Source organism: Sinocyclocheilus anshuiensis, unplaced genomic scaffold (genome assembly GCF_001515605.1).
Source record: "Sinocyclocheilus anshuiensis isolate Anshui unplaced genomic scaffold, SAMN03320099.WGS_v1.1 scaffold50, whole genome shotgun sequence".
In the NCBI taxonomy this organism is placed as follows: Eukaryota; Metazoa; Chordata; class Actinopteri; order Cypriniformes; family Cyprinidae; genus Sinocyclocheilus; species Sinocyclocheilus anshuiensis.
Genome location: NW_015542382.1, coordinates 159,691 through 172,886, shown reverse-complemented (window position 1 = coordinate 172,886; position 13,196 = coordinate 159,691). Strand labels below are relative to the sequence as shown.

General features: G+C 37.5%; 2 protein-coding genes across 13 annotated transcripts in view; one reads left to right on the top strand and one right to left on the bottom strand.

The window, feature by feature from the left end:
• The window catches only part of LOC107692594 (ankyrin-2-like), a 68,081-nt gene extending 58,419 nt beyond the window's left edge, over window positions 1–9,662 (top strand). For 11 of the 12 annotated variants that reach the window (XM_016491704.1, XM_016491715.1, XM_016491707.1 and 8 more), the window contains 10 exons: window positions 105–182; window positions 549–680; window positions 770–910; window positions 1,036–1,237; window positions 1,353–1,425; window positions 4,590–4,679; window positions 5,416–5,499; window positions 6,738–6,902; window positions 7,044–7,217; window positions 8,484–9,662. In XM_016491704.1, coding sequence (XP_016347190.1) covers window positions 105–182; window positions 549–680; window positions 770–910; window positions 1,036–1,237; window positions 1,353–1,425; window positions 4,590–4,679; window positions 5,416–5,499; window positions 6,738–6,902; window positions 7,044–7,217; window positions 8,484–8,504 — 1,160 coding nt within the window. In that variant the 3' untranslated portion in view covers window positions 8,505–9,662. The remainder of the gene's footprint in view (window positions 1–104; window positions 183–548; window positions 681–769; window positions 911–1,035; window positions 1,238–1,352; window positions 1,426–4,589; window positions 4,680–5,415; window positions 5,500–6,737; window positions 6,903–7,043; window positions 7,218–8,483) is intronic. The other variant, XM_016491709.1, reaches the window with a different exon arrangement.
• Window positions 9,663–10,420: 758 nt separating this feature from the next.
• LOC107692674 (calcium/calmodulin-dependent protein kinase type II delta 2 chain-like) overlaps window positions 10,421–13,196 on the bottom strand; it is a 42,523-nt gene continuing 39,747 nt past the window's right edge. The window contains exon 20 of the mRNA XM_016491841.1: window positions 10,421–11,910. Within this exon, the coding sequence (XP_016347327.1) occupies window positions 11,907–11,910 (4 nt within the window). The 3' untranslated portion in view covers window positions 10,421–11,906. The remainder of the gene's footprint in view (window positions 11,911–13,196) is intronic.

Sequence of the window (13,196 nt, the reverse complement as noted above, 5' to 3'; positions counted from 1 at the left end):
GTGTGTGTGTGTGTGTGTGTGTGTGTGTGTGTGTGTGTGTGTGTGTGTGTGTTTGATTGCATTTCATTAAGTATTAATGAAAATACTCTGACTGATGTTTACAGTGGACTGGCATGATGATGCAGATAGGAAAGAAGAGACTTTGGCCATCATTGCTGACCTTCTAGGTTTTAGTTGGACAGGTGAGTTTATCAGTATCAAGTAGTCAGATCATCAACTGCCTCTTACATTACATAAAATTGCATTGACCAGATATCATAATAGACTTTGGGGCAGTAAACACCGTAGCAACCCCTCAGAGCATCCTAGTAACCACATAACAACATACTAAAAACCACCCAGAATACTGTAGCAATAGCACAGCAACACTGTGGCAACTGCTCACAAAATTCTAGCATCCTGGGGGCAAGAGAGCACCATTTTTCTTCCAAAAATAATAAGAAAAAGAAAATGTAAAAAGCTTTAAAAAAAAAGAAAGAAAAACATGATGTTAATGCATAAGTGGATATGTTTCTTTTTTAACAGCTTATACAATAATCTGTTTTCAGAGCTGGCCAAAGAGTTGGAGTTCTACGAAGATGAGATTCAGCAAGTGCGTGCTGAAAACCCAAATTCACTACAAGAGCAGAGTCATGCTCTTTTACAGTGCTGGGTAGAGAGAGAAGGAAAGCATGCAACTGGTAAATCCTGTTCTTATTTACTCTTTTAACAGTCAATGCCTAAAGTCCATTTTAATTGATAGTTTCTGATTATGTCTCAAATTCCACAGAAGATACATTGATTAAAAGACTCACTAAAATAAATCGCATGGACATTGTCCATCTTATTGAGATCCAAATGCACAAGTCATTTCAGGAGCAAACCTCAAGAACATATGCAGAGATTGAAAGGACCCTGGACCACAGTGAAGGTAGGACATTCAGCACAGTCTAGTTTTACATTTAGATGTTAAACAAGATTTAGATCCTAAAAACAAGCCTTGAAGTCAAAGTCTTAGTCTTTACATTGTCAAAGTGAATGTTTTGTCTTTTGTAGCTCTCTCCTCAGTCCAAGAGGATGGTGACAGTCTTCGGGTGGTGCGGAGAGTGGAGACTTCACAAAGGCATCCTCCAGCTGTGTCAGAAGAAGACTTATCTGTGGCCTCTCTCCTTGACATTCCATCGTGGGCTGAAACAATGGGAAACACCCATTCAGAGAGCATTCATGGGGATATGATCGAAGAATTGGAGATCAACCAGTTAGTGATACATAGATTGACTTTTACAGTGATGTTTACATTATCAAAAACATTCAGTTAATCTTATGGTATTGCACCTCCTGGTCATTCACTTTCCACTCTCAATATCTCCTAGGGACAGCTTCACCAATCCATGGCTGTTTCAAGAGATCAAAAAAGAATCTACAAAGGAAGATGCAGATGAAGAAGTAAGTTCATGGCATTGTGCTTTTGAAACATAATAAGAGGGTCATGTCCCGAATGTCTGAACACCAAGAAACCTTCCACAGGGACTGATTACTGAATGATAAATGATTACATGGATCTGTTTCTAAGCTGAACTCATGATCATTGCATGTGCTGTTTTAGTTTGTTGTTTGTCTCTCACTGGTTGTAAGTATCCCTTCAATATCATCTCTTTTCCCTTGTCATATTTTCCATACCTCATATAATTTATCCCATAGGTTTCTGCAGAATCTGAGGAGGAAATTCAAGCTCAGTGTGACTTTTCTGACCATGAAAATGCTTGTCTCTCTTCATCACCAATCATTTTGAAAAGTCAGTCAGAATTCCAACAACAATCAACGAAGGCTTCTCAAAATGTCTTTAATTTCAGTCAGGTATCTATTGCAAGATTTTCTTCAAGTGAAAATTCAGTTTTGTCAACAGTTGACTCTGAACACACAGTACCCGACCTACTGCAGCACACTTCACCAGAGAGTCAAGAAGAAGCAACTCAACTCCAAGAGCAAAAGTATCAAGATGAAAGTTCTGTGTGTCTTGATCAAGTATCACCTGTATATGAAAAAAGTGATTTAGAAGGAAATGAAAAATCAGTAGAGGCGCATCACTTTGAATCTGATGAAACTTCTTCATGTCATGAAAGCAAATCATCTGAAGTTGATATATCGGTTCCTGAGAGCAATCAAATAGTAGGCCAAAATATTAGTCCTTCATTTTCCCCTCATGCTCTTGAAAGGGATGAAGCTGTCTCACACAGTGTTGAAGTGAATCCAGGGGTTTCGAGAGTGACTCCAGACCTCATTAAGGGCTCTCCAGAATCAGATCAGGTCTGCCTTACCCCAGAAATGCTTAGTGATTTGGATCCAGTGCCATCATTGCAAAGCCATAGAGTAGAAGAGCACAATTTTGTTGAATCCTCTCCTACAACTGACTCTGCATCAGTGCAGTCATCTACCCATCACAAGGTCACAATTTTAAATCAAGAACAATATAATACCAACAGCTCCCCACAGCAACCTTCAGAGCCTGAAGTTGATCCTAGGATAGACCAACAAACTGATTCCCATGAACAACATCTTCAACTATTAGAGTCTCCAGAGCAAAAGCCAGAAAACTTTGGAGACCATTGTGGTGATCGGGAAGATGAATATAGTCCTGAGGAGGGAAAAGTATGTACACAATTGGATTTAACTACTGAACCTCTCATAGATGACAGTCATGACTTTAAGAAAGAACTGTTGTCCCAATCAGAGACTGACTCGGACATGTGGATTCAAAGTGAAACACCACAGCTGAGTGAAACTTCACCTTTCTGTAATTCTAACCGCAGTCCACAAACACCAGAAACAGTCATAACTTGTCAACATTTTGACTTTAGGGAGAAGTCTTCTGAACTTGGATCAGCATCTATTAAGAAAACTGTTTCACAGGAGGCAGTGGTATCCAAAGGTTTAAGACGACTGCAATCTGAATCAATAATTTCTAGTGCAACCCAACAGTCAGAAGAAAAGCATATTGACCGGTGTCTCTCAGAGTCCTCCGATCCTTTGATGCTCACTCTGAACATGAATCCAGCACTTAAGGAAACTGTTTCCCAGGAGGATGTACTAGCTCCGCCACTCTCTCAGGATGGCAGAGACAAGACCTTAACTTCCAAAGATTCCAGACGACTGCTGTCAGACTCAGTTATGTCTGGTGCAACATCCCAAAAATCAGAGGGAAAACACTCTGCCCGTTGTCTTTCTGACTCTTCTGAGCCCTTGGTTTTCAGCATGAATTCCGTGCTTGAGGAACTTACGAAAACAGTTCAACCAGAACAGCCATTGTCTGATCAACCACTCAGCTCTGAGAAGACTGTTTCATTAATTCTTGGTGTATCCCAAGACACATTCACAGGGAAGCAGCAATCAATGGTTGAAAAAGCATCAATCGAGTCACCTAAATCTCAAATTGATCCGAGTGAAAATGTAAAATTAAAAGTCACCAAAGTTGTGCCAAAACCTGGCAAAGTTGAAAAACCAAAAAACAAAGATTTACTAAGCATTGATCAACAACATGATGAGTCTGATCCTGAGACTTTTTTCGACTGCAAACAGACTATCTCAGACTATTCTGAAGCAGAAGAAGACGAACCTGGGAAAGGTGCCATGGCGCTGAGTAAAAACGTCTTACGGTCTACTGTTCATGAATTACAACAACCAAATGTCAGAAGTCCCTCAGGATACAAGTCATCCCATGAGAGCCCTCGCTGGTCAATCAGGTCATCAGACAGTGAAGATTTCGAGGATTCTCCCATTATCCATGAACCTAATGATGATGCAGAGAAAAAAGACGTTTACTTTCCATGGCAGCAGAAAAGTTTGGAATCATCTGCACAAACTCCTCAGGAACTTCCTCCTCGAGGAGGGGCTGAGTATAATGATGATGATGATCTGAGGAGGGTAAGCGTCCTCAGCATGACCTCCCCCTCCACCCATCCTTCTCTGAGCTACCCTAATCCATTTCCTACTGAATGAGTTTGCTGAAGGGATGGTGTTTGGTTTCTTTGAATTAGCAATTTCACTAATTAGGAAAAACCTTTTGCTCAAGCAAAAAAAAAAAAACGTGATCATGTCACATTCATGCCTTAACACCATCATAATTGCTTTCAGCTTGTTCAAATAGTGCTGATGCATGTACTACATTTATGACTGTAAGGTCATATACTAAATATGCAGGATTTTGCAAGTGAGAAATAACTATATCATAATGTAAATAACAATTTTTTTCATAGATATTTACACTAACAACTAAGCAACTGATTGCTGGTTTTGAAGTAACTTTCTTACCACGCAGTTGTTTCATACAAGAAATCTGTTTAAAAATGGTGCATGTTGTGTCAAGTTAACAATGTTTTGTTGCCCCTTCTGTTGTTTTTCTGTGATGTTTTTGATAACAAGAATTGCCATTAATATTGATCTTATTGATTTGATTGTCAAATTCTTATAATGTTTTATCTTATGCTGTTTTGCCAGAGGGGGCAGCATTGCATTCATTTTTCAGATTAATTTTTTTAATGTTTTATTATACATTTCATGTACATTTCAATCTTATATTAAGGCCTGATTTTTCATACATGCTGTTTGGTTAGGAGATTGATGAGGCATTAGGTGTGCTGTCGGATAGCTCTGACGAGGATGTGGTGACCACCAGAGTGGTGCGAAGGAGAATAATTATTCAGGTATATCTATGACTGAAGATTGCTTGCTCCATTTTGGAGGTTCAGTGTGAAAGCTGCAGTGTTTCTTAACATACATATATATATATATATATATATATATATATATATATATACAGATGTAGTGTATGTAGTAAAAGGCCACATTAATGTAGGAATTAAACCGGTCAGCTACTGTATGAACAGATGGACATTGACTAATCAAGTGTGCAGCATGGAACATGGATCTATCTAATGTTTTTGCTTGGCCACTTTTTAACATACATATATATATATATATATATATATATATATATATATCTACAACATATATTTGGTGTACAACTTTGGCCTAGGCTTACTGAATAACCCATTCCCAACAAGCTGTGTGATGGTTTTTCATGTAGCTCTAAGATTTATTTCGGAAACGGTTTTGATTTTAAAATCCTGCATTTTCAGCTGTGACTTAACCTGCCTGCTCCTCAATTGTTAGTAGAAGTTTTCCATTTTAAGCTAAGAACACACGTATGATCTCCCCTATATTATATTATATCGTTGTTGACAATCACCATAAAATGGACAACTTCTACAGGAAGTGTGCTCCTTTCTATATGGGATGGATATTTTCAACATTATTTCTTTATTATTCCTCTTATGCTAACCCTAACCTTTACTGAAGCCATTGCAGCTGTTTCCTCTTATGGTGAACACTGCTTTAAACATTGAGATGTAATGATTAAGTGTCTGGTTTCTTCTACAGGGTGATGATGTTCCAGATGTTCCTCCACAGTCTGTAAGAGAAGAGCAATACACAGATGCACAGGGAAACTTGGTTATGAAGAAGGTAAACATCCAAGATTTGCAGTATTCATGTATCCATTCATCCATTCTTTAATCCAACCTTCTATCCATTCACCCTTTAGTCCATCCATCTACGCTTTATCCATTTTACAATCCATCCTTCCTTTAATCCATCCATCCATCTTTGGAAACACTTTATTTTGATAGTCCACGTCTAGACATTCTACTAACTATAAGTAAATTTACAATTACATGTCAACTACCAGTCAGTCTGCTAACACTTTATTTTGATGTTCCTCCAACAGACATCCACCCTTCCTTTCATCCTTCTATCCATCCTTCCATCCATCCATCCATCATTCCATCCATCCATCCATCAATCCATTCATTCATTCATTCATTCATTCATTCACCCTTTCATCCATCCATCCATTCACCCTTTCATACATCCATCCATCATTTCATCCATCCATCCATTCACCCTTTCATCCATCCATCCTTTCATCCATTCACCCTTTCATCCATCCATTCATCCATTTGCCCTTTCATCCATCCATCCACCCTTGCATCCATCTACCCATTCATTCATTCATTCATTCAAAGGATGGATGGACGATTTTATTAATTAATTAATTCATTCATTCATTCATTCATCATCCATCCATCCATTCACCCTTTCATCCATCCATCCTTGCACCCTTTCATCCATCCATCCTTTCACCCTTCCATCCACCCTTGCACCCATCTACCCATTCATTCATTCATTCATCCAACCATCCATCCATCCACCCTTGCATCCATCCAAACATCCATTCACTCTTTCATCCATCCATCCTTGCACCCTTTCATCCATCCATCCTTTCACCCTTCCATCCACCCTTGCACCCATCTACCCATTCATTCATTCATTCATGCAACCATCCATCCATCCACCCTTGCTTCCATCCACCCATCCATACACCCTTGCATCCATCCAAACATCCATTCACCCTTTCATCCATCCATCCTTTCACCCTTCCATCCACCCTTGCACCCATCTACCTATTCATTCATTCATTCATTCATTCATCCAACCATCCATCCATCCATCCATACACCCATCCATACACCCTTGCATCCATCCAAACATCCATTCACTCTTTCATCCATGCATCTATCTACACTTCCTTCCTTCTTTCATTCCTTCCTTCCTTCCATCCATCCGACTGATCAACAATGGATTTATGCTAAATACATCATATCCATACAAATTTGTTTATCTTACTCTCTCTACCTTCTCAGGTGACCAGGAAGGTCATTCGACGATGTGTGTCATCTGATGGGGTGGAGACAGAGAAGGTGAGGATGGAGGGCTCCCCCCAGCAGCCTGTCAATGTGGCACCAGGGGATGGATACTCAAAAGTAATAAAAAGGACAGTACTGAAGAGCGAAGGACATCAGACAGAGGTGTGTGATGCTTTGATTACTTAATCATGTAATGAAATTAAAACTAAAACTAAATCAACTTAATCTAATCAACTTAATTAAATCACTTAATCAAAATATAGCCATTTAATGAGTTTTGCTAAATGTTTTATTTCATTTCAGGTGACTTTCCATGAGCAAGATGGCATGTCATCTTCCAAGGGTGAATCTGCTCTAGGTCAAGAGGTCAGACAGGTGGTCCAGACAATGATGGTACATGGAGAACAGCTGGAAAAGCATGAGGGGGATCCTTATCTTGCCTCAGACCTGCCCTCAGCCCGGGAGGATTTCACCCAGGTGAGCTGCCAATCACAGCAGTCATTTCTGACATCTATAAAACATCAGATTTTAAAGATTAGGGTAATTTTAATGAGGAAAAGTGCAGAATTACCACTGTCTTAATATTATGCCTGTAATATTTTTTTTTCTAACCAAAAGTTCTTTCACAGTTTGTTCCAGTTTATCAGCTTTTTATGTTATGCAACCAGAAACCTGTGATAAAATTATATAAATGCCATGGCTGGTCCTGAGAATGTAATTACATCCATGACTAACAGCTGTTCTGACTATTATCATATAATTTATAATATATAATTTAGTGTTAATGTAGTGTGTGCCTCATTCCCTCAGGCTCTACGCTACTTTGGAGGTTTTAGGAAGGTGCAGATTCCTCGAGTGGTAGAGCAGAAAATACTGCAGCCTGATGGATCTGTGATCAGGAGGTTTGAGAGACAGGCATGGTGTTTGTGTGCATATTAGTGTGAAAGTGTGTTTATGGGGGCAAGTAGAAGTAAAAAGAAAAAAAAAAAACTAAATCTAAACTATCTTCAAAAGTTTGGGGTCAGTATGTTTTTTAATCCTCTTATGCTCACAAAGGCTACATTTATTTGATCAAAAATACGATAAAAATAGAAATATTATGAAATATTATTGCAATTAAAAATAGCAGTTTTATATTTTAATATTTTTGAAATTGTATTTTATTCCTGTGGTGGCAAAGTCTTCAGTGTCACATGATCCTTCAGAAATCATTCTAATATGCTGATTTGGTGCTCAAGAAACTTTTATTGTCAATGTTGAAAATGGTTGAAAATGTACAAATTTTGTGGAAACTGTGACATATAGCAACAGAATTTAGTTCATAATAGTAAACTTTAGTGTAACGTTTGATCAATTAAAATGTATCCTTGTTAAATAAAAGTATTAATTTCTAAACCAACAACAACAACAAGAAATCTTACCGAAATGTTTGGTACTGTATGTAATATATTCATGCAAATGTTCTGTAGAGATTGTATTGGGAATTTTAATTTTCTATATTTGGCATTGGTGTGTGTATATTTGTTAACAAAGCATGTCTTTACATTTTATTTCTCTCTAATAACATTTTTCTTCCTCTCTCCTACATCAGTCTTCTGAATGCACACTTAAAATAATCTATGTGCACTTGCATCTTAAACATACACTTAAAAAGAAAAATTCATGTTTTTTTCCACTTCGAACCTTTGGAATAGACATAAAAGCATTGATTACCCTGTTTCTTTCTTTCTTTCTCACTCACAGGACGAGGATGCAGAAGTCTAGGACCCACAGGAGATCAGTAGTGAGGGATGCTGGGGGACAGAAGCAGGTGTGCGTGGAGCAGATAGACGATCGGTCTGAGCCCCATGACAACCTACAGCATCACCTCCATCACCTCATTCACCACTACTGTGCCCAAAACGACTGAGAGGAAGAGAGGGAGGAAGCCAGAGAAGTCCGATTGATGGTTTCCCCCTTAATTTTCCTCTCCCTATCTCCATCGCTTCTCTCTTTGAGCCTGTCTGCTCTCCTAACCACTCCTATGCACCATGCTCATGCAATCCCAGAGTGCACTTCACTCCTGCCACTTCCAGTCTTCCTGTCCAGTCAAACTGGATGTTTGCCCAGTTTAAGTAAATGGACAATATTTTCCTCTCTCCTTATTTTCCCCAGTTTACCACAAGTGTTTATCTATTTCTGTCCTTCATTGTGACCAAATGGTGTTCTTTCCTTTCCTTTCCTTTCCTTTCCTTTGCTTTTTAAATCCCTCAGTTATAACACCAATGAGCACACACACACAAAAATCACAATAACCAAAAACGTTTTTATCAAAAGAGAGAGAGAAAAAAAAAGTCCTGGTCATTCATACTCAGAACATTTAAGCTTGAACTAACAGAACCTGTACTGCACTGCCTACCACAACTATTGAATATCGTTGCATTATATCACCACATCATGACATGCTATTTTGATCTCAGCGGTTGAGATGTCTGAAAACTTCTTGCCTTCTTTATCAGCTGTTGGGGTATCGTGTGTCTGTGTATTCTATCCATGGAGAGTATATATAATATGCATTTTTAAAATGACAGTAGATCACATTAGCCACCTGTAAGGATATTAGCAGGCATGCTTAGCTAGCAGCAGTCACTTATTAATAAGACTTTCTGTGGTTAGACGACTGTCATTTTTCTGTTTCTCTTTGTGTCTGTGATCTGTAGCAATTCTAGTCGTCATCATCATCACATTTCAGTGCAGCTTTTTGTTGTAATAGAACACATTAACATGCGCTTTATGGTTTTAAACTCACTTTAGCAAGCGTTTCAAGAGGGACTCAGGAAGCAAAGGTGGAATCAAATTCAAGTAATCAGTTACACACATTCTATTTTTATCTGAATTTATTCATTTCTTTACGTATGTGTTTTTGAGTGTGTGTGCGTGTGAAATCAGAAATTAGATTTTTATTTTCAAATTATATTCATTTTGTTCTGTACATATTGCTCAATATCAGTATGTGTCGAGGAATCTTGCTTTGAGGTATTTATGATGGTGAATGCTTTTAAAATCTTACTGGTTTCGGAAGTGAGTATAAGGGGTGTTTGTTTTTTTTTTTTTTTTTTTTTTTTAAGAATGTTTTATTTTGATGTATTTCGTTTATTATACATAAGTGGGAGTATTCTCTTTATGATTCACCAAATCACAGGTTGGCTTCAGTTGAGAAGGAGAGCGTACCATGTGATATTCAAATGACTTTTCCTTTGAACTGCAGATTAATACAGCTGTGTTAGCAGAGGTTGTTTTTGCTGCTGATCTGAGGCCAGCTCTGCTTTTTTCCCCCTTATAATAATTTGCGTTTGGGGAAACTGGCCCAGGAACAGCATTTCAAAAGTCATCCTCTAAACACAGTAATGTCATTAAGTTGAACACTGCTACTACTTTCACTGTGACTGGCCCACGTTTGATTTACTGAATCCGCATTCTACGTCTGTGGAGATAAGAATATGCATATATATAGTACATAAATATCTATCCATAAAGGCATGTATTAGTTTACTATATGACTTTTAAAAAAGACATTTAAACACTATACCTTGGCTGCAGTGTGTGTATATGGCTGAACGAGAATAAAAGTGTATAAGTGTCACACTACGGTCATTATTTAATGGTTGTGTGGGAAAAAAAGCTGAAACATGACATCATGCTTACAGTACATATCACACCTTTATTGTATTTTTCATTAAATATGTTGATTTGCTAGCGCCACCATGGCAACAAATTATGTAGTTCACATCCTCATATTGGCATTGAGGTTCTGTAAGTATCAGCAGAGGAAATGTCTTTAAGAAGAGAAAAAGGAAAACGGAAAGCATGGTGTTGGCATAGTCCAGTAGTGGTGAGGTTTTTCCTCAAGGAAGACCGTTCCATTCCGACATCACCTTCTATGACATCAACTTCTGATTGAGTGGCGCACAGACACTAAGTCACCACTAGGGCAGTGTGCATGCTTGTAAATCAGGCTCGGCTCAATTTCGCTCTTCTTGCCATGGGCGAAAATAATGTCGGGATAAATAAAAAGCACAAATATGTGTGAAAATGATACATGTAGTTTCTCATAAGCTACTTATATCTCTTTTTCTCATACAGCCATGATATAAAGTCAAAGGATAATATTTTCACAGCCACTCAATATAGGAAAATGAAGCTACATCGATCTGAAAGTAGGGTGATACTTCTAGATATGTTGGGTCGTAATGATGATAATCGCTATTATCATTACCACATCAGATCCTTATGATATTGATAGAAATAAACAATTTGATAAGGAAACCATGAATTAAACAACATAAACAAGAGCAAAAAGAAACAAATTATAGCATGGTCATTCAAAAAATAGTCCTCCATGCATTACCCAACGCTTGTCAATGTTTGATGTATCATATATGCTACATTCTCTTTGATATCTGTTTTTTTTTTCTCGTATTCTATGACATAAAGGTAAACATACAGTCCATATTAGTATTCTGCAGTTCTCTTAAATCAAATAAAGTAAATCAGAATCTTTAAGGAGCCAAACATTGTAAACTAGCAAATATAAACAAAGCTTTTTGACAGCATTTACTAACATTTGTTATTTTGCTGTAAGCCAGAATTTAAAGTACGTATTTTTTCAAGTTTCTTAAAGTTTTTTTTTTTTTAAGATTTTTATTTTATCATTTTTTTATCTGAACGATCACGACATATGTACATCACCAGAACAAAAGCAAGCTCAATATTAACACTCTTATCTTTCAAAATTTGATATATTGCACACACATAAATAGACATAAAAATACAGTACAGACTTAGGGAAAGGTGATTCTCTTTACATATCTATACATTTAAAATGCATACCAAAACAGCTTAAAAAAAGAAACAGAAAATAAAATGTTAAAAATACACTCCTTTGAATAATGTCCATATATGCGAATGGCCCACAGGTTTTGGTGTAGGTGATGACCTTTAGCAAAACGTTTGAATTATCTGGTCCATGTGCGATAACATGTAAACGACCCTCGAGGGGGGAGGGGAGAGGGGCGTGGTTGTTGGGAAGCAGGTGTGGCTTAGAAGACACACCTCCAGCTTGACTGACAGTTGGGTTTTTGCTGATGGTTTCTCCTCAGTTGGGAAAAATTGAAGCTTAATATTCCATTAACTATAAAATATACACACAAACAAACACACATCAATAACATTTAGAAATAAGCATGATATTAAATTAGAATTAGCAAATTCCACTAAATTACGAAGTAATGTTAATGTTAATGTGATATTTCTTCAGTTTGCCCAAATAAGCCACAAGGAGCAATAACAGGTCATAACATATCAAGCCTCAAGTCATTAGCTCTGAATATGTGTCCTCAAATATGCGCTACTATTAAAAATTGTGAATGTTTTTGAAGGAAGTTTTTTTTTGCTCACCAAGGTTGTTTTTTTTTTTATAATATTGTTCAATATTATTCAAATTTAAAATAACTATTTTTGTATCTTAATACATTTAAAATACCATTTATTCCCGTGATGGCAAAACTGAATTTTCAGCAGGCATTACTTTCATTCAGTGTCATAAGATCCTTCAGAATTCATTCTATTATGCTGATTTAGTGCACAAGAAACATGTCTTATTTCTATGAATGTTAAAAACAATTGTGCTGCTTTCATTTTCTTTTTCATTTTCACTGAACTGCAATCATTTGTTTTCAGGGTCCTTTGATCAACAGAAGGTTCAAAAAACATAAAATAAAACAAAATAAGCGTACTACAAATTAATTAAATAAAAATGTACAATTCTAAAATAGAAATCTTTTATAACATTATATACTTAGGATCAATTTAAAGGGATAGTTCACCTAAAAATTAAAATTCTGTCATTAAAGGGGTCATCAGATTTCGGTGCATGTCCCTTTAAATGCTAATGAGCTCTGCTCACCCCACCCCTTTCTTCCGTGGAGTGACAAGCCATTCTCATGACACTGTCAACTTTAGCTGCATTTAGCCGCGGAACTTGCTAACTAGCACATTATTGGGAAAGGCAATTTGCAAAGATTCATAAAAATACCCACTTCTTCTGGAGGTGAAGCTGGATCACAAATGATCCGCGCGAACACAAACGCATTTAGGTAGATCGGGGGGGCGCATTCCCTTCAAAAACAAACGTAATCCACTGTGTCTTTAGCGGCTTTAGCCGATGCTTGTGCGCAGTAGGGATATGCCGGTATCAAATTTTCATGTTGCGATTAATTGCTCATGCTTTTATCATGGTATACAGTATTATCACGGTATTGAAATTTAAAGCACGTGTCAAATCAGTCCAATGGAGTAGCGAGACGTCACGGGTGGGGTGACGTAAGCACCAGAAAGCATTAAGGCGCATCCGGCAGAGCGCAAACCAGCTTCGATGAAGTAGCGCCTGGAGGGATGCAGGGAGTATGGCAAAGAGAC